General features: G+C 37.9%; 1 protein-coding gene across 1 annotated transcript; it reads right to left on the bottom strand.

The window, feature by feature from the left end:
- Positions 1 to 1,574: 1,574 nt before the first annotated feature.
- Positions 1,575 to 22,577, bottom strand: bnip3lb (BCL2 interacting protein 3 like b). Its single transcript, XM_036594432.1, has 6 exons — positions 22,343 to 22,577; positions 12,900 to 13,122; positions 7,798 to 7,867; positions 6,416 to 6,510; positions 5,633 to 5,782; positions 1,575 to 4,169 (listed from the first exon to the last, which is right to left on the bottom strand). Exons 1-6 carry the CDS (start codon positions 22,392 to 22,394, stop codon positions 4,121 to 4,123), a joined length of 639 nt encoding a protein of 212 aa, XP_036450325.1. The 5' UTR covers positions 22,395 to 22,577; the 3' UTR covers positions 1,575 to 4,120.
- Positions 22,578 to 24,551: the final 1,974 nt, after the last annotated feature.

Raw genomic sequence — 24,551 nt, 5'->3', positions numbered from 1 at the left:
CAGGGACTACAGTGTTCCATTGCACAGTGCTCGTATGCAATACTTTTCTCCATAAATAAGCTCTGCTGAATTAACATGGGGCTCAGTGTAAACCAGGCCAAGCAAAGGACCTCTGTGTTCCTCAAAATCATAAGGCTAAACACTGCATTCATGTTAATATGGTCTATAATGGAGTGACGAGTTTATGCACTGCTCATTAAGTTTGGAGACACCTCAACCTGTCCGTACTAGCGCAGGCTGAAGCACACTGTATGCTGCCATGACTAAATCTACCTTCTCATTCAAATACAGCTTTTAAATGGCACTTAAAGTGGTACCTTCAGCAGACTATGCTGGACAGTGCTCATGGGAGACCTATGGATAAATCATTGAGCAGCAAACTAACAAAAGCAAAGTGGAGCTCCAGTTCCCCTCAAGAACCTCCACTGTAATAAGACTGCAGAAGCTGAATGAACGAGAGGAGTTGAACCATTGACTGTATATATATATCTGATATTGTGCCATGCGCTCGTCCCCTGCGTCCAGTTGACGGCCGCAAAATCCAGCAGGAAGGTGGGGTCTGGGGGATGGGTGCATGGCACAGATATATACACACTCATTGGTTGGAACATGCAGCCACTGTTACTCTCTGTGGATGTCGGTGATGAAAACTAAGCTAAAAACTAATGTTTACTCAGTGGAAATCATCCTGCATTCATACAATAAAAATAATGTTACTGAATTTTTCTGATAAAGCGTATTTTGTCTACCTAGATATCTGTAATAAAAATGCACTGAATATTATTACTTTAATTGTTTGATAGTCCTATATATATTAGGTAACAAGTGAACAGTACAGCAAAACTAAAGTAATAAGTCTCAATTTCTAGGGGTAAAATAGTCCTCACCCTCACATCTCAGGGTGATCTGTATGCTGCAGCAACTTGAAGAAATCACTTGCCATCTTTACATCACTGACTAATACCAGGGTAGCAGGTGTCTGAAATGCAAAGCTTCATTCAACAAAGCCAAACAGGAGGCATGAAATGGCCAAAGTGTTCAAAGTGTAATAACTACTGCTGATGCATAGTATTGCTCTACTAATCAACACAATAAAAAAAAAGAATCACAGCAATCACATTTAAATAAATATCATGCAAACAAAAAGAAAAGAATTCCCACAGTGCAGTTTGTTCGTCAAATTTTAATGCCAAAACAATCTTAATTGTCCAGGGGGAGGGGAAAACTTTTGTCAACTCAATAAAACTGTTGCTTTTTGACTTGTTAAGGAGCTTGTTTCAGCCTCTAGGCGGCGCTATTTCCACAGCAGTTCTCTGTACTTTCTCAGCCACAATTAAAATACATAATGCAATCAAAATCAATCTAAATCCCCTTCATTTCTCTATGACGCCTGTCGTGTACCTTTCGCACTGGAACTTCTGCAGACTGGATCATCTCAGGTATTGAAGAGTACAAAAAAAATTTAACCAAAATATACACGCGTACGAAAAGCTTCCCAACAGCTGTGTATGTTCATGGGCCGATAAATACCGCACAGAAAAGCTTAGCAACATAAAACGCAAATGGCCACAGTCTGAAACACAAAAGCAACTGGGGTAGGACTTGGTAAGGTCAGGCACAGGGTTTTATGAGACAAGCGTTTGGCAACAGCAAAGCAGATTATAATGCTGAAAAGAAAAATTAGCTTTTTTTTGTTTTGTTTTGTTAAACAGGAGCATGAATGTCTAAAAGGGGGTGGGCAATACAGCAAAAAATATAACATTAAAATACCTGAAGACATCATGATACAGGACACATATCGCAATATTTAGTTTTATAGTTTTGTATAATCTGCAAGTAGCTTAAAAATGCTAACACATTTTCTGTTCAGTTTCCAGTTACCATAATGATATAATTTCGTCAAATCGCCCACGCTTACATCAAAAAAACATAAATGTTCACATTGCTCAACCTGTTTCTTTTGATCTGAATAAAAGAAGGACGTTCCACCTCAGGCGTACATTTGCGTTTGCATGCACTCTTTCACTAAGACACTACTGGAGATAGAGTGTCTCCGCAAAACTAATATGCTATAATATATATACACATAGTCATATGCAGACATTTGAACACCTCTGGTCAAATCATGTTTTGTTGACTTTTTAAATAAAAATAAGTAAACACATCCTTAAACATAAAACAAGTAGTAATTGTGCATTACACTGTGCAGTGGAGAGTGGAGAGCAGTGGTCACAAACCCTCCCCCTGGAGATCTAACTTTCTGGAGGTTTCACCTCCAACCCACATCTAACACACATCCTTTATCTAACCAAGGAGTTACCTGAAGAAAATAATGAAATTCATCAGGTGGAGTCTATTAGGGTTAGAGCTAAAGTCAGCTGGAAGGTAGATGTCCAGGAGCAGGTTTGGTGACCGCTTCTGTAGAGGATGTTTTAATTTATTTTCACTTAGAAAATCAATAAAACATGTAATTTGACCAGGGGCACCCAAACTTTTGCATATGACTGTATATATTAAGCATACTGCTGTTCAAAAGTTTGGAATCAGTGTTTTAAAATGACAAAGCTATAGAACATAGAGAATTCAGTCTAATGAAATTAATATACAGAATTAATCATATTTCATCATTGATCAAATCTCAAGCCAGCAACCTTGACAAAAAGAATGAAAACAGATAAATTACTATTATAATATATAATAGTATAATTATCCTTTAAAAACTTCTATTTTGCAGATTTCTTATTATATTGAAAAAACATGTGGTGTATAGTTATAGTATAATCTAATATTCCAATCCATGTTGTATAGGTCACTACTGTATATAAACCAACAATGAACTGTCAATGTGCACAGTGATTCCAAACTTTTGAGCACCAGTGTATTTTGTCAAAGCACAGTAAGAATATTCCCATTTTAACACTAGCTGTGACACGTTTCCTGTCAGTCGAACTGAGTTTCAGATGAATGCCATTTAAACTGGTTTAGTACCAAATTAAGCCATCAGAACAACATTTTTTGACAGAGACAACTGCATAGCGGAGAAATTTCACTGTATTTCACTGTATGAAATGCTTAGCACAACCCTAATATGCAGTTAAAGGAACAAATGAGGCAACCAAAATGAGACAAAACAAAAACACATGGACAAAGACAGACACAACCATGTTCTCTCTCTGCATACAGGCCCCCATAGACGCCATCCCACACCAATCGAGCCATGTTCTGTGTAACATTAAATTAAATACATCATACAAAACACAACACATTAATTTCACATGTAACAGGTCTCAACAAGCGTATCTTGAAGATTACAAGTATTTTTAGAAAGTATCAAAACTCCAGGTCGTGGAATTGGCTGGGTATGGAATCTATGGTCCAATCTAAGTCCAATCCTTGAACACATACAAGTCTCAACCAACAGATCAATCAATCAATCAATCACTCAATCAAACAATGAAGCACAGCTGCTGAAGAATAAATTAAAATGCCTATATAAATCATTGCAATCATTGATTCTTTTGAAATAACTATCTGCTTGTCAAAGGATAATCTATTATAAAGGCATGCTGATGTATTTAGTCGCACTACCAGTCCGGCTTATCCCTTTTTGAGGGTCATCTTTTTTTGTTTGTTTTTAATTTTTCCTGGGGATCGTGTGCATTACACAGCCATTGAATGTGAGCGAAACAGTCTCAGTTTTGGGGTCACATTCTCAACGGCTGCTGAAAGGAAGTCTCTCATGGATTTGGTTTATCTTTGCCCCCTTATTACACCCCAAACTTTCTAACACTACCATCTAATTAGGACCATGAGGAAAACTGAACAATCACTCATGAGGACCACTAATAAAAGGAGGAGGAGAAGGAAAAACAGAGGAAATAAAAATGGTTTACCTAATCTCCAATAACAACATGCCACTTTCCAGGCCAGCAAAGCACACTGGAAGGGCTAAGCAGGAGATTCACAAACAGATTTTACTAATAAAAGATGAGGATGGGTGAGGGGGAAAAAAAAGGCAGGTTAATTTTGGGGTGAGCAGGAGGGCGCAATTCCTCGTACAAACTGCAACGTTCCCCCAAGTCCACACGGGCCACAGGCTGAGGCTCATCAGTTCTGTGGCTCAAAAGGAGCTCGCAGGAGGAGTCGTCAGCCTCTTTCCAATATAGACCCTGAGAGAGAGAGGAAAAAAAAGAAAAAGAATTTCAGATGAATTGGATGCAGCAGTTTTAGACAGAGATGGAAGCAGTTATTCTGTAAACTGGCTATAATTGTGTGACATGTTTGTGTTCCTGCTGTTTCCTCAGTCAGACAGTTTGTGCAGCTGCTCCCACTGTGTTCTGATCCCCTCTACTGGCCAAAACAGGAAACTATGGATAAACTCATTATGGGATAAAATTGGTCAACTCTGGTAGCCAGACATTCTGCTGCACTATATTTACGTCAGCATTTACAACAGATTGCTCTCTTTTTTTTTTTGAGAAGTGCCATGCCTGTTATAAGCAGTTGTGTCAAGCATGACGAAACTACACTTCCTAAGCCGCTTATCCTTGTGGATCGTGGGGAGCTGGAGCCTATCCCAGCAGTCACTGGGTGGAATGATGGCACTAGTGTGCTGAAATTTGGGGAGTGCGGTGTGTTGAATATGTTTTGTATTTTAGGTAGAATGTAAGAAGTTAAAAAAAGTCAATATATGGCGTATATGCCCATCTTTCTATTCACAAACACAGACATGGGATGGACTGAATGTTTAGAATATCGTTCCAACAGCAGATTTCTAAATTTAGTCAGACATGGGGAAGTTTTCTGCTTTGCAAAAGACAATCGTGCAACAGCACCCTGAGTTTCTTGATGTATGTATCGTTGCTGTCCAAAGAAAACCATGTGTAAAAATTGTACATTGTGTAAAAATTTTATGAATGGACCAATAGAAATGCTCCAAAATCACTGGAATAAAATCTCTTTACATTAACTTACTTTAAAAAGCTAAGAGGGTTTTTGCTCTCTCCTGTAAAGTTACTATTTTGGAGATACTCTTTTTTCTTTGGACAGCGACGATATGGTAGTTTGTCTCAACCAGCTGATTTCACTGCTGTAGCTCTATTTCTCAAGGTTTCTATCACTGTTTGTGCAAATCACAGCCAAAAAAGCTAAACAGCTTGAATTAATAAAAATAAAAGAGTCCAGTATACAGTCATATGCAAAAGTTTGGGTGCCCCTGGTTGAATTAAATGTTTTGTTAACTGTTGAAGTTAACAGATCCTCTACACAGTTTATCTGCTGAATTTGACATATTGGGGGAAAGTATAAAATAAAATAAATGTTGCCTGTGTGAAGGTTAAGGCATATTTTATGTTAGACTCAGCAAATAAATAGAAACTATGCAACACAATTTGCAAAAAATGCCATATTTAAGTGAGCTCTCTGTAGAGAACGTGTTAAATTATTTTCATGTTGAAAATCCACAAAACAATTTGATCAGGGCTGTTCAAACTATTCTACAACTGCACCTCTTCAAATGTATTCTCTTTAAAATCCATTTTATAGCTCAGTTAAACCCAACGCCACTCCCTAGGGGGGGTCTTGTATTAGGGACGTATCCTCCGTATGTAAGCGTATGTGTATATGCACTCACCCGAGCCCCAGGGCCAGTATGTGTGAGAGCAGCAGCGAGGGGATGAACACTCTCAGGAACTCGGCGGAGAAGATTCCTCCTTTCTTCATTGCTCCCGTTTTCCGCATGCTGAGCGTCACTGATCGCCGGGGGTGACGGAAATGGAACTCCCTGAAAAGACACAAACCCCGCCCACACTCACCATTCGTCATCATCATCTTCATTAATATCGTGATCAGTTCTGACTCTTTCACACTAAGCATTTTTCATAACAAAATCACTGTTTGTTATAATGTTCTGTTTTAGTACAGTCTGAGGAAACAAGTTTTAATGTAATAATGCTCCATGGTACACTTAAAGGAGTGGCACAAAATTATACATTTTACAACATGGTAAACTCAAATTGCTCAAAATTGTTAAAATTTGCAGAAAAATTAGATATTTAAGTTTGCTCCCTTTAGAGGATGTGAACGTATTTTCACTTAGAAAATCAACAAAATATGTAGTTTGATGTTCAAATGTTTACTTGACTATATAATTCTAAAACAAGATATTGAAAAAGTACACCACCTAACAAGCCGTATCCAGATATCGAATGAGTGGAATCAACTCTTAAGGTGAACCAGTTGCTGACAGGTTTTCAATCATGCATACACAGCTTGTATAATCTCCATAGAAAAGCAGTTAGTAATATAACAGGATGCTCTGGAGCAGTCGCACATGAGGCTAAGGTCGCCATACCAAAGGCAAAGCATCAGCTAGAAGGTATAAAGCACCCCCAGTACTGGAGTAAACAGTACTCACTTTGGAGGGATGTTTTCTGGTCTGCTGGACCAATCTGCCACCCAGTCTGAATCTTTCATCAGAATATCATCATCCCTCATCTTCTCCAGCACCTCCTGAACAAAAACATACACAGAAAACAGCATACAAGAATTATTACAGATACAGTTCTAGATATTTTCATTATGTTAATATTATGATTTCAACCAATCTATCATGACCTCCGACAACTATTTGAACGTGAAACTCCAGCTGAATCATCAAGCCTATAGGAGATAGAGCATGCACAGGCTGTGATGATGGTAATGGAGTCACACTGACTAGGACACCAAACAGGTCCATGAACACACAGAAACACTCATAGAACAGCACAAGTGAAATGGCAGAGCTGTATTAGCACATAGTGAAACTGTGTGGAACTATAAGTGAAAATACAATTAGTTCAAATGGTAGAACCCATTAGCTTAATCTCTCCACACTGCTGCTACTACTACAGGCCTCAATGATTCATCATCATTTGAAAGAGTGCAATTTTCTACTTACAAGAGCTACCATTTATTATATCCAACATCATTCAACATTGTCTTCACCTTTAAAGTGGAGAAACTGAACCTGTTTACAGTCTTTGCAAAACTTTATTAGTTGAGAGCTGAGCTCAAAATGAAGCACAGAAATAACAAGATCATAAATAATACAAACCACCATAAATAAGGTATGATGACAGGGAAAAGGATAGCAAGTCATAAATAGACACTATTACATGATTAAGAGGCATAGCAGCTGCTCTGCTTCTGTGGTCATCACAGCTGGAAATAAGGCAGTCATCTACTCTCCTCAGTGTCTTTAGAAGGGTTGTTTCTTGCTATAAGTGATATGAGCAGTCATTCAGGGCCCCTAAGTATGTATTTGTATGTATTGTTTGTGTTTTGTTTGGTTTTCAACCGCATCTGACAAAATGCAGTTTATCAAAATAAATTAAACTAATCCATGTTTTCCATTCTTGCATGCTAAGTAAAATAATGTAGACGATACTACTACTCCTACTACTACTACTACTCCTAATACTACTACTACTACTACTACTCCTACTCCTAATACTACTACTACTACTCCTACTACTACTACTCCTACTACTACTACTCCTAATACTACTACTACTACTCCTACTCCTACTACTACTACTACTACTCCTACTCCTACTACTACTACTACTACTACTCCTACTCCTAATACTACTACTCCTACTACTACTCCTACTACTACTCCTAATACTACTACTACTACCACCACTACTACCACTAATAATAATAATAATAATATCATTGCTTAGAAGGACTTTGTTTCAGTGCATTGTGTTTTTAACTTGTGCATATATAAATCAAACTAAAAATCATCAAGAGTACCTGAGTTTCTCCTCTGTCCACGTCAAAGCTGATCTGACCTTCATCCTGAGGACTGTGGGGGCGAGGGGGACTGCAGGAAGAAAACACACACTCAATAAAGTGTTTGAACACACCGCTCCAACTTTATCCATCTCTAGAATCAGTGTATGACAACATGACCTTACAGCAAGTACTATAGTATTACAGTATATGTATAAAACTAAATATATATCTGTATACACATTGAAGATGACACAATACCACTTTCTTTTCTAATACTGACATTAAAACCTTGAGTATCAGCAGATACCAATCTAATATTTCTTCTACGCTTAAAAATGGTTGGTTTTTAATTGAAGCACTTCAGCTGAGGTGATCAACTTAAAGAAGTCTATCGTGCTGAAGTTACTTCATCACTTTATTAGCCCCACAGGAAGAACTACACAGCTAACATCACACCACACAGTGGGAGTGAGTGCTACTGCAGGATAGATTTGTCACAGGATTAAATGACATTCATTCTTTTCTTCACTCCAAAACCCCATCCAGCATTTTCTGCTGGTATCAGCCCAATACAGATACCCATCTGATATTAATATGCTGTTTGTGATAAATAATATAAAATATAATCCTTGTATTTACACAATTATATACAGTATATCAAAATATATAAGCATTAAAGTGTAGAGATGCACAATCAGAATCAGTAGATCTGAATCTTTTTGTTCAAAACATGAAATCGACAATCGGCCTGTGTATTTTTATTTTGGCAGATCCGTGTTGCAATTTATGATGTAATTAACAAGAGCAAACATGAGCAAATAATGTTATAGGGCTGCAATTAACAACTACATTGATTAGCTGGTCTATTATTTAAGAGTTTTCTTTTCATATGCACAGGAAAACAAGCGGTTACACTGTACAAAGAAATTCTTACTTTGCTAATCCTCTGCTCACACACACACACACACACACACACCCAAAAACATAAATAAAGAGAGAGACATAAATAAGAAAACTTAGTAGTTAAAAATGACTTGTGCAAGTTAAAAATTTCTTAATATGCCTTTGATTAATCGATTAGTTGGGAACTGAAAACTTGCATATATTCTGGCAATAATGTTTTATTCAACAAATAAAAAAAATACAGGGATTATTCTTCCTTTATAAAAAAAAAAATATAAAATTATATATATATGTATATATATATATATATATATATATATATATATATATATATATATATATATATATACACGTATTGCTCCTGAAAACTATTTTTCACAAATACAGAAACAGTAAAAATAACACAAACAAATCTTACATGGCAGGCCAAGACAGACTTATGATAAAGCAAAAATAAATTAAATAGTCTCTGTCTGGTTGATAACATCAAGTAATGAAATTTGATATGAATCACACACGAACAGTCCAGTCATCAGCTGTGTCACATACGGAGATCTAAAGCAGCTCATCTGGCATAAAACAGCAGTAACCATATATATATATATATGTTTGAAAACGCATTTATTTTAATAAGTCTTTATTCAAATTCTAAAAATACAGAATTTTAAAAAATCTTTCACGTAGACAGTAGACAAGAGGCCAGAAGAAAAAAAAATAAACACATCCGAGTTAGTCTGTGTGCATAAATGTACAAGCAGCCCTGATAACCTTGTAGCTTAGCCGAGAAGTTTAGACCAACACTGTCAAAATGCAGCTCATCCCTTCAGCCAGCGCTGCTTATGCATTCTGCTAAAACAGAATCAGCTAACAAGCACACAGCGACGCTCCGTTTCCATTTTACCCTACGTTTTAAAAAGATATTAGTATCTCACCATGCAGAGGTTCTACCTTGGCTGCACTATTTGTTCTCTCTCATACTTATACCTGACAGCTGTGCTGTCAGCTAAGCTTGGTTTTACATATCGTACAAGAGAAGCGCAAACGTCACTAAGCCACCTAATCGATAACTTCAATCACTGCCAACTAATTTTTTTATTGTCAACATTATTGATAATGTTGATTAGTTGTTGCAGCCCTATAATGTTGCTTATATAGCAAGTGTGGCTAATAAAAAATACTGAAAATACTTGCACCATGTGCACAATGCGAGCTTTGGATTAAAAAAAGAAAAGGCTAATAAAAATCGGCCAAAAGTTTGACCACTGGCAAATTTGGCTATAAAGTAAAAAATCGGAATTAGAACTGGTCATAAAAAATAATGACCAGTGCATTCCTATTCAACTGCATTTCACAGTATGAATACAATGATCACTACAATTTGCAAACAGTTTTTTGTAAGTATAATTTCTATGATGTGTATTTACATTTATATTACCCAGGTCTTCTGAAAGCTTACTTAAATAACAACATCACACCTAAAAGAGAAAAAAAGACAAAACCCATGTCTTTAATGTCGATGTGAATGCATCTTCCTTCTGCTCTGTAATGGATTTAAGAGTGAAACACAGTATCAGGGAGGGCTCTGAGCTAGTTGAGCATTTGCTCCCGATGATAGGTGGGGGTGGAGGGAGGGCGCTTGAGGGGAGGGTGCACTGTGTGCCGTTGCAGCACGCAGATATCATGCCTTTACAAAAAAGCTGCCTATGGTAACATCTACATCCCCAGACCACCATGCCAGGTGTCAGACATCAGACAAAATGGCTTCAGGTCTCAGGAAAAGTGGTCTTATCTCAGCTCTCGCATAATTTGACAAAACAGCCAAAAGAAATCAGGCTAGGCTACGGGCTACACACACACCATGGCTTTGGAGGGTAAAGTTATGAAGATGATAATGTAGTACAACCTCTACATCTGCTTCAGTGTTGGGAAGCACTACAAAGACACATACAGATGTGTGTGAAACTAACTTTTTGGCCATTTTTCCTCGCTATATGGACATATATATAACTCTGCATCTCATAAATGTATCTGTGCGAGAGTGACAGTGTGGCAGTGCTTGTATGTGAGAGAGAGACAGGACAGAGTGAGAGAGTTTAGTGTGTTTGTGTGTGATGAAAAATTCTATGATCGTTCTGTTTACTTTCAGTAAACACTCAGTCCTATGACTCACAGTTTGACTCAGATAAGAGAGTCTTTATGACAGCACGTTTAACACGAACACAACAGCTTGTAGGATGATGCGCACACTATGTACACAGCTCGAATGAGATGAACAATCAAATCACTCCAATTATAGTGTATGAGTGTATAAATATGAGTGCATGGGTGGCCGTTCCCTGCTCTATCACGCCTGATTCCACTCCTATGAGGTTTGAAATCTGGTTGATAATTTATGAATCGGAATCAGGCGTAAAGTATTCAGCGCTGTGCTCTCCAGAATTGGGGCTGTCTCCCTCTGTGTTAGTGAAACACAGACTTTCTCTGAACCTTAGTGCATGCTTCAGATGCCATGCTAAACAAATTAACCCATTAAGCTTCTCTGAATGTTCACATCCTAGGCTTTTACATGGTGAAATCTAGTTGCAGGTTGTGATCTGCATACAGCACAATTTACGTTCAACTTGACAGTTATATGAATCAATAAAAAAAAGAAATTACATTTTTTCCACCAGTTATAAAGAGAAATGGCCAGTACCTTTCATATATAATATTTTATTTCCAAATCTTTTCAATGTCTTTATATCATTTGTCCAGCAAGTTAATCTTGGGCTTCATCTGCTGTTGCCCAAACCAGCTACACATATCACAATAACAGCACAATAACAAAGCAGAATAATCTGCGGAACAAACAATTAATCAAACAGCTGTCAAAATTAGTAACATTTACTTGAACTCTATCACACAACAATGAAACAACATTGCCATAAACATGTCATGGAAAGTGTCACATGCAATCATCAGCTGTCATGACATTATATTCAGCAATATAACAGTATCATGCTACCATTACCAGTAATCGTCATGAAAGATGTCATAATGTTTAAAGTAAGGACAGCTAACTAGAGTGTGTTTAGCAAATATTAGCATGTGACATAAATCAGTGATTATGGCATTATTATTATGGCTTATTACTGGACATATGACAACTCATGACAGCATATGACATCTTCCACATGGCATGGTTATGTCACTGTTATGAGCAGAATTCAGTGTTGCCCACAGGTTTTCCATAAAGCTTGTATCTTTTAAGTTGAGATTAAAAGATGGACATTCTAATCCAGTTTCATACACAAACTTGTAAGGTATTATTTAAAATTCTTTTGAACCGTTTTACTACCCCCACACCACACACTGGACACATCGGACCAGAGACAGTGATGCCACACAGCATCTTAGTGTTGCTGTACTATACTGGACCCGAACCCAGACCAAATCCAAAGTAAATGAAGTGGCTTGAAATTTACAGAGAGAACTGCACTCAATCTAGTCTTTAAGATAAACAGACAAATGCTAAAAGTCTGTTTTCACCTCAGCTAATGTTACCAGCCTAGTCACATCAAATTTCACCTATACTCTACTCGGCAAAACAAGCAACTCTTTTAAGAGTTAGTATAAGTCTGTACAAGTAGAGTGTAAAAGGAGCTGGAGCTTTGTTTATTGATGCTTTTCTGTGATGCTTACTGTTTGCCACAGCTGCACTCTTTACTATCTACTACTACACTATGGCAGAGCTTCACATCTAATGTACGGTAGCCTACAGAGGGCTGCAGCAGTTTTTCTTTGCTTCCTACTTTGGACTAAATGGATAAAAAATTCTGACTAAAACATTGAATACAATTCAGATATCTAACGAATCAATTATGAGAATGTATAAATGTTTCTGTGAAGCTAATGTGACTATCAAAAATATTACAATATTACAAAAATATTACAATATTTCAACTATTAAAAATCCCAAAATTCTGACTCATCCCTGTTGCAAACTTTCGCAGCTGAGTATGAAACAAGTTTCAAGGAGGAGGCTTTACATTGCACAATGATACTGAAATTTAGTTTTAAGTAAGCTGCATGAAAGTTTCTCCATGTAATGCCAAACCAAAGTTAATATTCAGTAAGAACACAAGTATGCAAAATTATTATTATTATTCTAAAAAACAGAAGTCAGGACCTGATGATGGGTCTATGATGATGCTAATAAAATGACCAGTGCCCCCTACCTGTCGCAGGATGAGTTGCTGCGGCTGGACTCATGCTGAGCGTCCAGCAGGATCTTCTCCATGTCTCCGTTATGAATGGAGGATGAGGAGGGGACATGCTCCAGTCCACCTGCTATCCCATCATCCTCCTCCACTACCTGGGCTAAAGCTGGCGTCGCCAGGTTGGTGGACGAAGCCTGAGACTCACCTGAGTTTCTGTTCATCTCAAGCTCCACCCATGAGCCTGAGGAAAGGGGACAATGATAAGAAAAAAGAACAAGGTCTGTCCTACTGCAATCTTTTATACTTCCCTTTTTCATCCAAATTACCTCGTACTTGACGCAGCCGCCTGATTGCATATGTTGGCTATTTGAGATCAGGGTTCTCACTTCGTTCATGAAATTATTTTCTAGAACTTCTCCATGTTACAAGTCTGAGACCTCTCTTTATTTATTTAATTTCCAATCAACACAGCCTTTAATTCATTAATTTGTTTGGAGACCTTACTGAGGAGGCTGGATATAGGATATATAGACATAGGAGTTACCAAGACTACCAAGTTTAAAAGAAGACTGCGGAAGTCTTGATAGATCATCAGATAAAAAGTACTTAAAAGCTTTCATTTTTGAGAGAGAGGAGAAAATCAAGCTCCAATTTTGATTCAGATCTGGAAAATTCCACAGGTGTTTCTTTCCATCCTTCCACTGTGAGAAGACAACTCAGCACTATGGTTCTGAAATTATGTGTAGCTGTCAAGAAGCCTCGCTGAGAAAAGGAGACAGACACATCAAACAAAGAAGCCGGTGGTGTTCTCAGAACAAAGGACTGACCACCCCAGAGTTGGAAGGTGAATGTGTTTGGGATTACATGTGAATGGTGAAAAGTAGAAAATGCAGAACCAACTTCTAAGACTGAACTTTGGAGGTGTGGAAAAATATCTCTGCAGATTTCTCTGAAAAACTGAAAGCAAGTCAGCTGAATAGAATGAAAGCTGTTATAAAAGGTAGAGTGGACAGACTAAACACTGAACATTTTTTTTCTGTAAATACATGTTTTCTGCTTTTTTTCTGATACTTTAACTTGTATGTAATAGCTTTTTTGACTTGACATCAAATAAATGAAGTTTTGCATGGTACTGTACATGGTACTGTACTGTTGCTTAGAAAAGGACATCCTAAAGTGCAGAACTGCCAAGACTCAAGTCAACAATTTGACCCTTAATGACTGACTGAGTGATGACACACTCTCACAAACCATTCTTCAGTTAATCATCATCTGGTCAAAATATCTACGAAAACATTAGAAGTGAATCTTGTGTGCAGCAAAAAGCTTAGCCTCACTTTATCAGGTGTTTCGACACAGGGGCCGCATATTTGCGGCACTGTAGCATCTTAAAATTAGCTAAACTATGCAATCTCTATGGCCCAAATTTACACTATTTGACTTTATATTTCCAGGACTATAAATAAGTCTATAAACTTCCAGGTTTTCCAGTGTTTCCAGGACATGTGGGAACCTGAGAGAAGCTAAAGATAAGTTCCCATTATGGTGGACAATAGTGTTATTCTAATCTAATCTTCCTGCAAACATTACGAGACAAGAAAAACTTCTAAAATCTCCCTCCTAATTACAGTCTGAAAAAGCCAGCGCGAGTTGAATCAAGTGAGCTGGAGCTGGAAAAACACTAAACAGCATTTCTGAGCACATTTTGTTTCATTGTTTCTCTACGTTTGACACAAATGTCAGAAGTGTAAACTCTAACCTGCCAATAGTGAAAATAACTGAACGCAACTGTTATGTAATTAATTGCGTGACTCTGTAATTTATTATAAGTACACAGAATTAATTACTTAACGTAAATCCAATGTATAGCAAAACAGTAAAACTCTAAACACATGAATGAACTTCCATGAACTTCTATTGTTATTTGTGCTTCTCCGAATCACTCTGCAAAACAGGAGTCAGCTCCTCTTGAGTTACACATAAACATATCTTGGCTATCTTCATTGTCCGGAGTTCCTTCCTTTCCAGCTCACCAGTAGCACGCACTCGAGAGGCTTTAGGTTATTTTTAGACTGATGTTGAAACAGTTTACAAAACCACCAGCAGCCAGTGTTATACAGCAAGCATGTACTGCGTCCCTCTGCTCAATTACAGGCCTCCAAACTCATCTGCTCACTCTCCACTCTATCAATAATGCATGAGTAAATGAGTAAAATGTGTTGCGAACTGCACCCTATCACTCTTGACTTGCTCATTAGGGCTTGGACCTGGATTTTCTGTAAAGCTGCTTTGTGACCACACCTGTTACAGAAAGCACTACATAAATAAACTTCGACTTGATAGCAACTTTTCTCTAGGATTTGTATTTCTTTATCCAAGTCACAGAAACATTTAGTAGAGAAAAACTTAATTCTCAGAAGCTGCAGTTATCACTGGTGAATTTGACAAAGAAAATTGTAATTTCATATCATTGTATATTAAAGCTGCACTATATAAGACAGTTTTATATATGTGAAAATACCTGCTGCCCTTTAGATTGCATGTAAATTTCATGATGAATGGTTCCAAAAGAAATGGCCCAAAATTACTTGGTTCCACTGACTTACATTAAAGTAAGTCAATGTTAAAACTGACATTATGCGTCTTTATTTATCAACATTACACACAGGCTCAAAAAGAAGGTCCGGCTTGATGTTTTGGTCTCAAATGCAAAATCAACATTACACTGATGAAAATTTGATAACAATAGTAGATAATTCACTCACATCCTCAGAAGACATACCCTTCACCAAGTTTTGACTGAGTTCTCTTTTGAATTCTCTCTCTCTTCATCATCAGATTCATCTGCTGGGGGAAGGAGTCTGAAGCAGAAGTTCTGCAGGTTGCATGCAGTTAAACATTTCCACCAGAGAGGTCTCCAAATCCCAAAAACTTACATAGTGCAGCTTTAACCATTTTTCGCTCATAGCTCATTCTGTGAAATTTTGTGTAAGTAGAAAAGGAGATTTTACTAAGATCTGAATTTAATGAAAAGTTATTGTTGTGTACAGTTTTGTTTGGATCAAAGAAAAAACATCCCTTTATTGATATGACTGTCTGTTTATACTTCTTAACTCTTGAATAATACAAATGTTGTAGCACTGGATGCTGGGTTATCCAGAATCCTTTGCTGTTTTAGTTTCTGTCAATTACCTTGTCTTTGATTCTCTTCTTAGACAAGCTGTGCTATAACGTGAGGTGAGGTTAAAGGTGAGGTTTGTATACATGTTCTTGTTATTTTAACCATGATGGTGTTTTGTGTTGAAATTTACCAGTTCAGTTTGTTTTGCTCTCATACATTTCTATTCTACATTTTATTTCTTTCCTCTTGGGTCTACATTTAAGGCCTTTAAAGCAAAAAAATAGTCACAATTCATTTTTACATGACCACCTTATTATTCCTTAGTAAATTATTCCTTAACTGTTATAATTATTAATATATCCCCTTTTCTGCTACATATTTATTTTATTTTACATTACCTTTTTTCTTTTTTGCTCTGTTGTTTTTACTTTGTATTGTGAAGCACTCTGCATTTCTAATGTATGAAAGGTGCTATATAAATAAACATGGACTATGGACTAAGGAGTGACTGGTACATTTTAAAGCTCCAACAATGTTTACATACTGCATCAAATTATATTATTAATAAAAAAGCAAGAAATTATGCTTTTCTATTAGATGGGCCCTTTAATATTAGGCCAATTTTTTCCCGCAGTTTACTGGATGATACTTACGGAAACTTGATTATGAAAATGAGTCAGAATACACATCCCTAGTTCCTAAGGATCCCAATAAAAATTAACTTTTATTGGATTTACAGGGAAGAGACAATTCACTGATTTACAAGTTATGAGTCAAGTAATGATAAATTAATAAACCTTAATAAACCTTACTAAACCCATCCCTTTGTGATCTCCAAGTGGTGCTCAACCACCCACCCTCCACCCAAAAATAGATGAGTTAAAGCAATGGCCACAGGCAGACAGAAACAGAGACAGAGGGATTCCCCATAAGCTCCTGCTGTTCTGGCCTAAACTCTATTTACAGCATGGTGAAAGGACAGTAAATGCCTCCCTCTCCCTCCCTGAACACGCTCACTGATATATGAGCCACGTCTGAGCTCACTGCTCAAGGCTCTACGTGAGCAAAGGCAGGAACACATACACTTACACAGACATCTTTATTGTTCATGACTTGGCAGAGGGAAGCTGAACTTTCCGTGTCTCACGGTGGCCTCTGACCTGCTCTGCTGCCTCATTGCAACCTATCACAGGTTCTGTGTTTGACTAAGCGAAACACGATTTGGGCAAAACAAAAACAAAAAAAGTGTTTCTGGTGATCAAAAAAACCCCCAAAAAAACCACAGACCAACTGTTTCCCAGGAAAAAGGAGAAAGGAAGAATGCACAGGCTGAGCACATGACTTCCTCAAACTGAGTAAACACTGAGGTCATGTGACTGGAGACCTCCCACTGACTCAGGTCAGAAAGTGAGACTGAGATGGAGATGATCTAGCCAGATTACTGGCCACTCAGGCCACCAAACCAGAGTCTAGTGGCCAAAATGAAGAGTTTATGGCCACAATAATAACATGGTGATCATATTTGCATTGTATTTACAATTAATGAGCTTGGTTTAGTGACAAAAACAGTCAAGTGTTGCTTGAAAAAGGAAATATTAATGCTGGTGTGTTTACTGTGGAGGTCTTACTTGCTGAACTGGTCCACCCTGATATCATCTGATCCAAGTCATTAAGCACTGTTTAGCTACTGCTGTGATAGACAGGATCTCAGAGTAACAGCAGCTTATTTAACAGATTATTTAATTTGATATCTTATTTAATAGAGCGACATTATTAAACTTCAGCCAGTGGAAGAGCATGTGGGACACCAGGCAGACCGGCTCAGCAGGGACCACCACGGTCACCATGCTATTGAGGTCACATTAGCTACAACGGTGGTTACAGTTAACGATTTCTGACTCAATCTAATTTAATGCAATTAGCTCCATGTCCGGCCAAACAGCTCTGTTAAAAGGGAAAAAGGATGAAAAAAATCTCCAATACAAGTAGCCACTCGGCCACAGGCTCTGCATTTTTAGTGGCCAAAATGTGAAATATTGTGACCGGGAACACTGGGCAATAGGCAACATCAACTCCCATGGAGCCATAAATGTGTAAATATATGTGTATACATGTAAACATCTATATGAAACAAATTTTGAGACAGTGTAAATGGCAGCTGACATTTTCAAATGATGACAAAAAACAAATAAGATAATCTAATAATCTAAGCATATTCTCTATTTTTGTTGTTTTTCATTTATTTAACATAATCTAAAAAATCCAGCAGCCCTTTACAATAAGTAGATATTTTCTGATTAACTGAAATCATCCAAATTTAATTGGAATAAAATCTCTTTACATTAAGTTCCACTGGAAGTCTTTTCCTGTAAAGATACTATTTTGGAGATAGGAGGTCTTGTTCTCACAGAAATAATATGCAAGTACCCATAGGTAACCTTAACCTCAGTAACCCAAAAGCAACGGTTAATCTCCAGTCTAATACTGACATAGAACATGGAATGATCATTGCTAAACTGCTGTCCACAAGCTTCTGTTTGCATCCACACTCGCAAATAGTCGCCATGCCGTTGTGGAGGCTGAACATTCTGGCCAGGCTTGGGTCACAAGGGCTTCAGCTGTCATACAGGTTTACATGGGGAGATCAAAGGCATTAGATGCAACCCAGCAGCGGCTCAGAAAGTCTTTACGTCACTCATCCTTTAACAAAAACGTCTAATGGACATGCTGTCAATCCTAAAAGTCCAGCAGGTCCTTCTGAAACAGACAACATGCATGTTTACTGCATGTTATTAAACTCAGGGCTAATCCTAGCACAGCTGTGGTCCTGTTTTGGCAAATAGTGATCAGGGTTTTTACACATATGAACACCTGCAGACTGCAATAGACCATTTCTACAATTATTTGGGCTAATTCGTGCTCCAGGAACACTGGTGGAAATGGTGGGCTATAGGAGGAACTGAGCAAGTTTTTTTAAGAACAACACAAAAGTGAGAAAGGAACAGAAAGGAGATGGTGAAATAGAGAAAACAGAGCTGGGTGAATAACTAGTTCAGCACGATTTGGGAAAAATATCTAATCGTAAATTTTCTGACCACTTAAATCCAATTTCAGGCCTTTTTATGATCAAGAAGACCAGCACATCCACTGTTTAGGACTTAAGGGCTGAATACTGAATGCAGTGTGCAAGACCGCCAGTTCACAAGCTCTACTAGGTTAAATTTTTTTATGACAACAGTGAACATTAGGGATGTCATGATTATGAAATTGTAGCTCACGATTAATTGTCAAAAATAACTGATTAACTATTTAATTGTATTTTCTTGTTTACTATTTCCAGCTTTCGAAATATAAGCCAAATTGGCTGATTAGCCATCTTACTTGCTGCCTGTGTTTACTTTGTTTATGTTTACATTGCTAATACTGGTTGTACTGTTGAATCAGTACTGCATGCACACAAATGTCTACATCCTGTTCCCTGGAGAGACACCCTGGTCTACAGTTACATTGATTATGTGTAGAGTTAAGCAATGCTATGTGTTCTTCACAAGAGTGATACACTCATTCGGCTGGCATACATGCTAAAATGTTAGAACTGGTTGCATGGCTAACAAACAAGCAAACATTACTGGCGCTGCCCACAGCACCAAGTGAGATGTCAGACCTTTTTTCATGTTTTAATAATACCAATGATGTGTCAGTGGATGCATTTACTGCTTTCTTTTATTTACATTTATTCGCCTCAATCAAACACACTCAGTTCACATTTTGTATGTTGCAATCAAACATAACTGTGAAATCTAACAACTGTGCAAAACTATTGCAGTCAACTTTTATAGTTGCGATCATCTCAAACAGGAACACTGAATGCTGAAATGTAGAATGTAATTAAACATGGCAGCTCTTGTGATTTAAAAAATTGCACTCTTTCAAATTGTGATCTGATATAAAAACATTTCATCATTCATTCGTAATCATGTGTTACTAACATACCAAACATTATATCCAAGACGACATTCTATTGCAGAAAATAGCAGTGTCCTTGTTGCTAAGCACTTTGTTTTTAGTTGTATAAAATTGTATTTTGTGTACTTTAGACATGATATATCTCCAGGACCTCACCTGGGTGTTTGCTAACTAGTTACTGTCATTTTTTTTAGGTGTTTTAGATATGGCTGCAAAAAAAATTCATATTAAAATCAGCATCTCGATTTATTACTTAATGCAATTTAATTAAAGGAACAGTGCTGATTCTGCACAATTTATTAATGAAATTTGTTTATATATTTATAATGGCTGTTTATATTGATCTCCAAGCTGCTATTATGCTATTTGCATGGTTTGCTGTGTGCAGATTTAGTAAAAATACATACTATTCTTTACTAAACCAGTCTGTTGAAGAGTCATTGTTAAGAACTGTGGTCTCAATTCTAATCCAAAAAAATCATGATTACCATTTTTATCAAGAATTATGCAGGTCAAATTAAATCAAGCTCAATTCTAAGATATTGTGTAGCATTACTTATAAAGCATGAATGCATTAACTTCATGAATGAAAGCTCTTTCTTTTTGAATTTCATGAGTGCCACCCAGCAATAAATGCAAATCTGAACTTGTAGTGAAGTCTGTAAGAAGGTTAATCATTGGATCAGAGCCTAATCTTCTTCGTGTCACTGGGCACGTAATACCTTCGCATAAATTCTCCACTGGGATCCCAACTGTTTGTAGATGGATAAATTGGCACTTAAACCTTTTACAGTCAGTAAAAGGAATAAAAACAAAACAAATGCTGATTGTAGCCATTTTTATATAACTACCAACAGCCAGTCAGATATTATTATCCACAGGATAATTTCCAAAATATTGAACCTATTTTCTCCACATAATCATCTTGATCACCATAGATGACACAGTAACCCACTTTTAACACAGAGCAACTTGCCTGGCATGCAACAGAGAAAGAAACAGTCATGGCACAGTCAAATATCACGGCACAAACTCCTAACCATCTCCCTGGTTACATTTTCCATTTCCTAAAAAATCTTTCTTCACTTTCCTCACGTCCAAAACGTACGCTCCGCCACCGCCAGAAATAGAGTGGCCAGAGGTCCAGCAGAGATCCAGGCTCATGGTGTGGGAGTCAGTGTCTCTCTGCCTTTCTCTCTCTGCCAGCTTTTACCTCAGCCACCAGTGAAGTACTGACTGGCTGTTTGCTCTCAGCATGGTGTGACAGACACGAGAGTAAATGTCTTTATGTCTTAGCCGCACACAGCTTGTCTCAATATTTAGACACAAATGGACAACATATAAAACATAACTGCTCTTAATGCCTGTTAATGATTCCAGGCATGCAGGGACTGCATATATCAAAGTGGCAGGGGCGTAAAGTGTGTAATATATATCCTACCATCATGAAAATGAAAATGCACCACGCAAGAGTTGTTTACTAGCCAAGTTAACTGATATCTTATGGGAGGTACAAGACTGCAGGGCCTCAAAACTGGAGGCCTTTCAGCTTGAGCTCCATGTTTTCATCTCTGCTTTCACTTTGGGTTTAAGTGTATTGATACACACGACTAATCCAACAAAACAGACAGTGTTTTTAGCAAACCACTTCACTCCAGTCTTGGGTTTGTTAGCTAACTATCTAAGCCAGCTAGCTACCAAAGCTAAGCAAAGGTTTATATGTATCCACTAAATGAAATAAATAAAACTAAAGTCAGTTTCGCTAGCTTCTTGATTGAATTTTCCCGTTCCACCTTAAATGGTGCAGCAGTTCTTATTATAACGCCAGAGGCGCCAGAATGTAACTGCAGCACCATTTAAGGTGGAACGGAAAAGTTCGAACAAGAAACTGGCGAATAGGAAGCCTCGTAATAAATAAGGCGATAAAAGAGCATGTGCCTTTGCTTATGTAAACTTCCTTTGCCTGAAAAAATGAAATTTTAAAGAAGAACTTAATGTAAAACAAACTATAAACATGTTATGGACATCTGCAGCTAGCAACAATCTCCATTTTTTTTGTCGCCTCGTCTTGTTGACATCGACCACTGCACGCCTTTTAATGCTGCACGATCGCTCATTGGTTGAGAGCCTGTCGCTCCATCCTCTGTGCCCGCCCATCCTCATAAGTCACGCGTCCCCATTGGCTAGCATGTCTTTCAATCAAATGAGAGCCCAACGTTTCTCCGCAGAAGTATTAAAGTCAGAAAACATCGTATTTTACGTAAAACGAACGTGAAAAAGTCCCTACAAAGGCGCATTTTCGCGTCTTGAAAGCTTCACGTTAGCTCTCTGGTAATGACAGGATATTATATAGTACAGAGACAACACAACGTACCGTTTAATCCCGGGTCTCCGTTGTTCTCCGTCGGAGCAGCAGTGTCGGACATGGTTTAAAGTGTACAGTGTTCAGGGAGGCTTGCGTAAGACTGACAGTCAGTCCCTCACCACATGAACGCACTGGGACGTGCACACAGACCCGTAGCTGCGAAGGGGGTTGACCTGAGATCGTCTAAACTGAGGGATAAGTCGTCTCTGGCACAAATAAGGCCCCGTTTCGCCCTCCCTAAGAACAGAGGGGGTTTGTTTTGAAGTTGAGCAGTCCGTTGTCTGAAATGACGTAGTCGCAGAGCTGGCCAATGATAACGACGCTACTCGATTACGCAATGAAGCAAGATAGAAAAGAAAGATAAACAGATGGTGGACGCGCAGTGCAGCTAACCGAAATAGGCTGCTAAGTTTTTAACTTAACTTTGTGTTTAAAACTTTTTTTCCCACTTTTTTTTCGTATGTTTCATGTAAAATACACAACACAAGCCTTTCAGTGACGAAAGATTAGAGGGAATTTAACCGTTGAGCGGTTTTTGAAAATTGACAGTCGTTTCAACCAATGAGGATGCGTACATTTTGAAAGAGGGCGGGCCACACAGCGATATTGACGAGATTTGAACCAATCCGCGGCCAAGCGTTACAGCGCGTGCTATGGTTGATATCAACAAGGCAAAATAAATAAATAAATGGAGTTATAAATAAATACCGAACAGAATTTAGGTGTTAAATAAATAGATAACAAACAAACAAATAAATAAATAACTGTAGTTCTACACAAATAGAGAACTGAATTTAGATGTTAAATAAATAATAAATAACTAATAAATAATAAAAATAAATAAATACATAAAGAAATAAGTTAAAATTAACTGAAGTTCTACACAAATACAGATTAAAATTTAGGCGTCTTGCTTAGTTAAAGGATCTCACTCACTCTCACAAAGGAACTTGTTTTGCTACAATGCATGAAGAAAGACAGTGTTTCAGCTGCTGCATCCAATCTATTGAGTGTATACACTGCATAGAATGACCAGTGCTCAAGCTAGGCTTTCTCTACCCCTCTCCTCATTGTCATTCTACACTTGTACTCTCTCTAATGCATCCTATTGCAGTGACTTGCTCTTTAGAGAGCAAAGCAGTTACAGCTCACAAGGAAACAGAATAAAGGAGAACCTGGCTGAGCTTAAAACACAACTCTGATATATTTTACTTTACTTCCAGTATGATGGTATGCATCACTGCAGCATTTGAGCAGGACCATAGCAGCAATGTGACTGCAACCAAAAAGCTCCTGGATACTGATAACTCATACTATTACAGGCCCTTGCTCCTTTTAAAAATCCACATTGAAGGGCCCATATAACAGAAAACTGAATTTCCTGAAAAACAAATTCATGCAGTATTGTTCAAGTTTCACGCTGTACCATTCACTCCCCAGTCCATGTGGTCCATATACACAAAAAGAGCCACAAAAACAGCCCATTTTGAATTTACTGTTTTTGTGATGCCACAAAAACCAATACATTTGTATCCTTTAATTCAGTTTACAGCAGTTTAGCTTCACCCATTTCTGCTGACATTATAATGCAGGGTGCCCATTGTTTTTCCTGGAGATCTACCACCCTGCACAGTTTAGCTCCAGCCCTAAACAAACACACCTGATCCAGGTAATGAATGCCTTCAGGGGCATGGGAGTATTCCAGCCAGGTGTTGGACCTGAACTCTCCAGGGTGATAGATCACCAGGACCAGGATTGGGTCCCCTGTTATAAGGCGTGTTTTAATCTAGACTGCTATTTGAATGAGGTACAATGCAGGGCAGCCAATTAATTATGACTGTTGCTGGTACCTAAACCCTTCCAAACATCATAAACCAGGGTGTCTAATCTAATCTGCAGAGGCTCGGTGTGGCTGCAGGTTTTCACTCCAAAAAAGCAGGAGATCACCTGATTAAGTTTGAAGACTAAGACCAACTGATTTAAGAGGTGGAGTCAGGCGTGCTCCAGCTTGTTTGGAGAAAAAACCTGCAGCCACACCGGCCCTTTGCAGGTAAGACTGGACACCCCTGTCATAAGCGGATCTCGGTGAAATAAAATGTAGGCTATGGGCCTTTTAATTCTTGGACTAGGCTTAATCTAATAGCAGTTAAAACTTCTTGGTTAACTTCATTCTGCTGCAGACTACAGCTACATATTTTCAATATTTGATGGGATTTGA

This window comes from Colossoma macropomum, unplaced genomic scaffold (assembly GCF_904425465.1).
Source record: "Colossoma macropomum unplaced genomic scaffold, Colossoma_macropomum, whole genome shotgun sequence".
In the NCBI taxonomy this organism is placed as follows: Eukaryota; Metazoa; Chordata; class Actinopteri; order Characiformes; family Serrasalmidae; genus Colossoma; species Colossoma macropomum.
Note: the sequence above shows the minus strand (reverse complement) of the source record. Positions and strands in the feature narration are given on the sequence as shown.

Coding starts and splice junctions, on each gene's coding strand:
- bnip3lb (XM_036594432.1), bottom strand. CDS start 22,394: ATGTCCGACACTGCTGCTCCGACGGAGAACAACGGAGACCCGGGATTA. Junction 6,511..7,797: donor TGGACAGAGGAGAAACTCAG/GTACTCTTGATG, acceptor GTTTTTGTTCAG/GAGGTGCTGGAGAAGATGAG. Junction 4,170..5,632: donor ATACTGGCCCTGGGGCTCGG/GTGAGTGCATAT, acceptor TCTCTCTCTCAG/GGTCTATATTGGAAAGAGGC.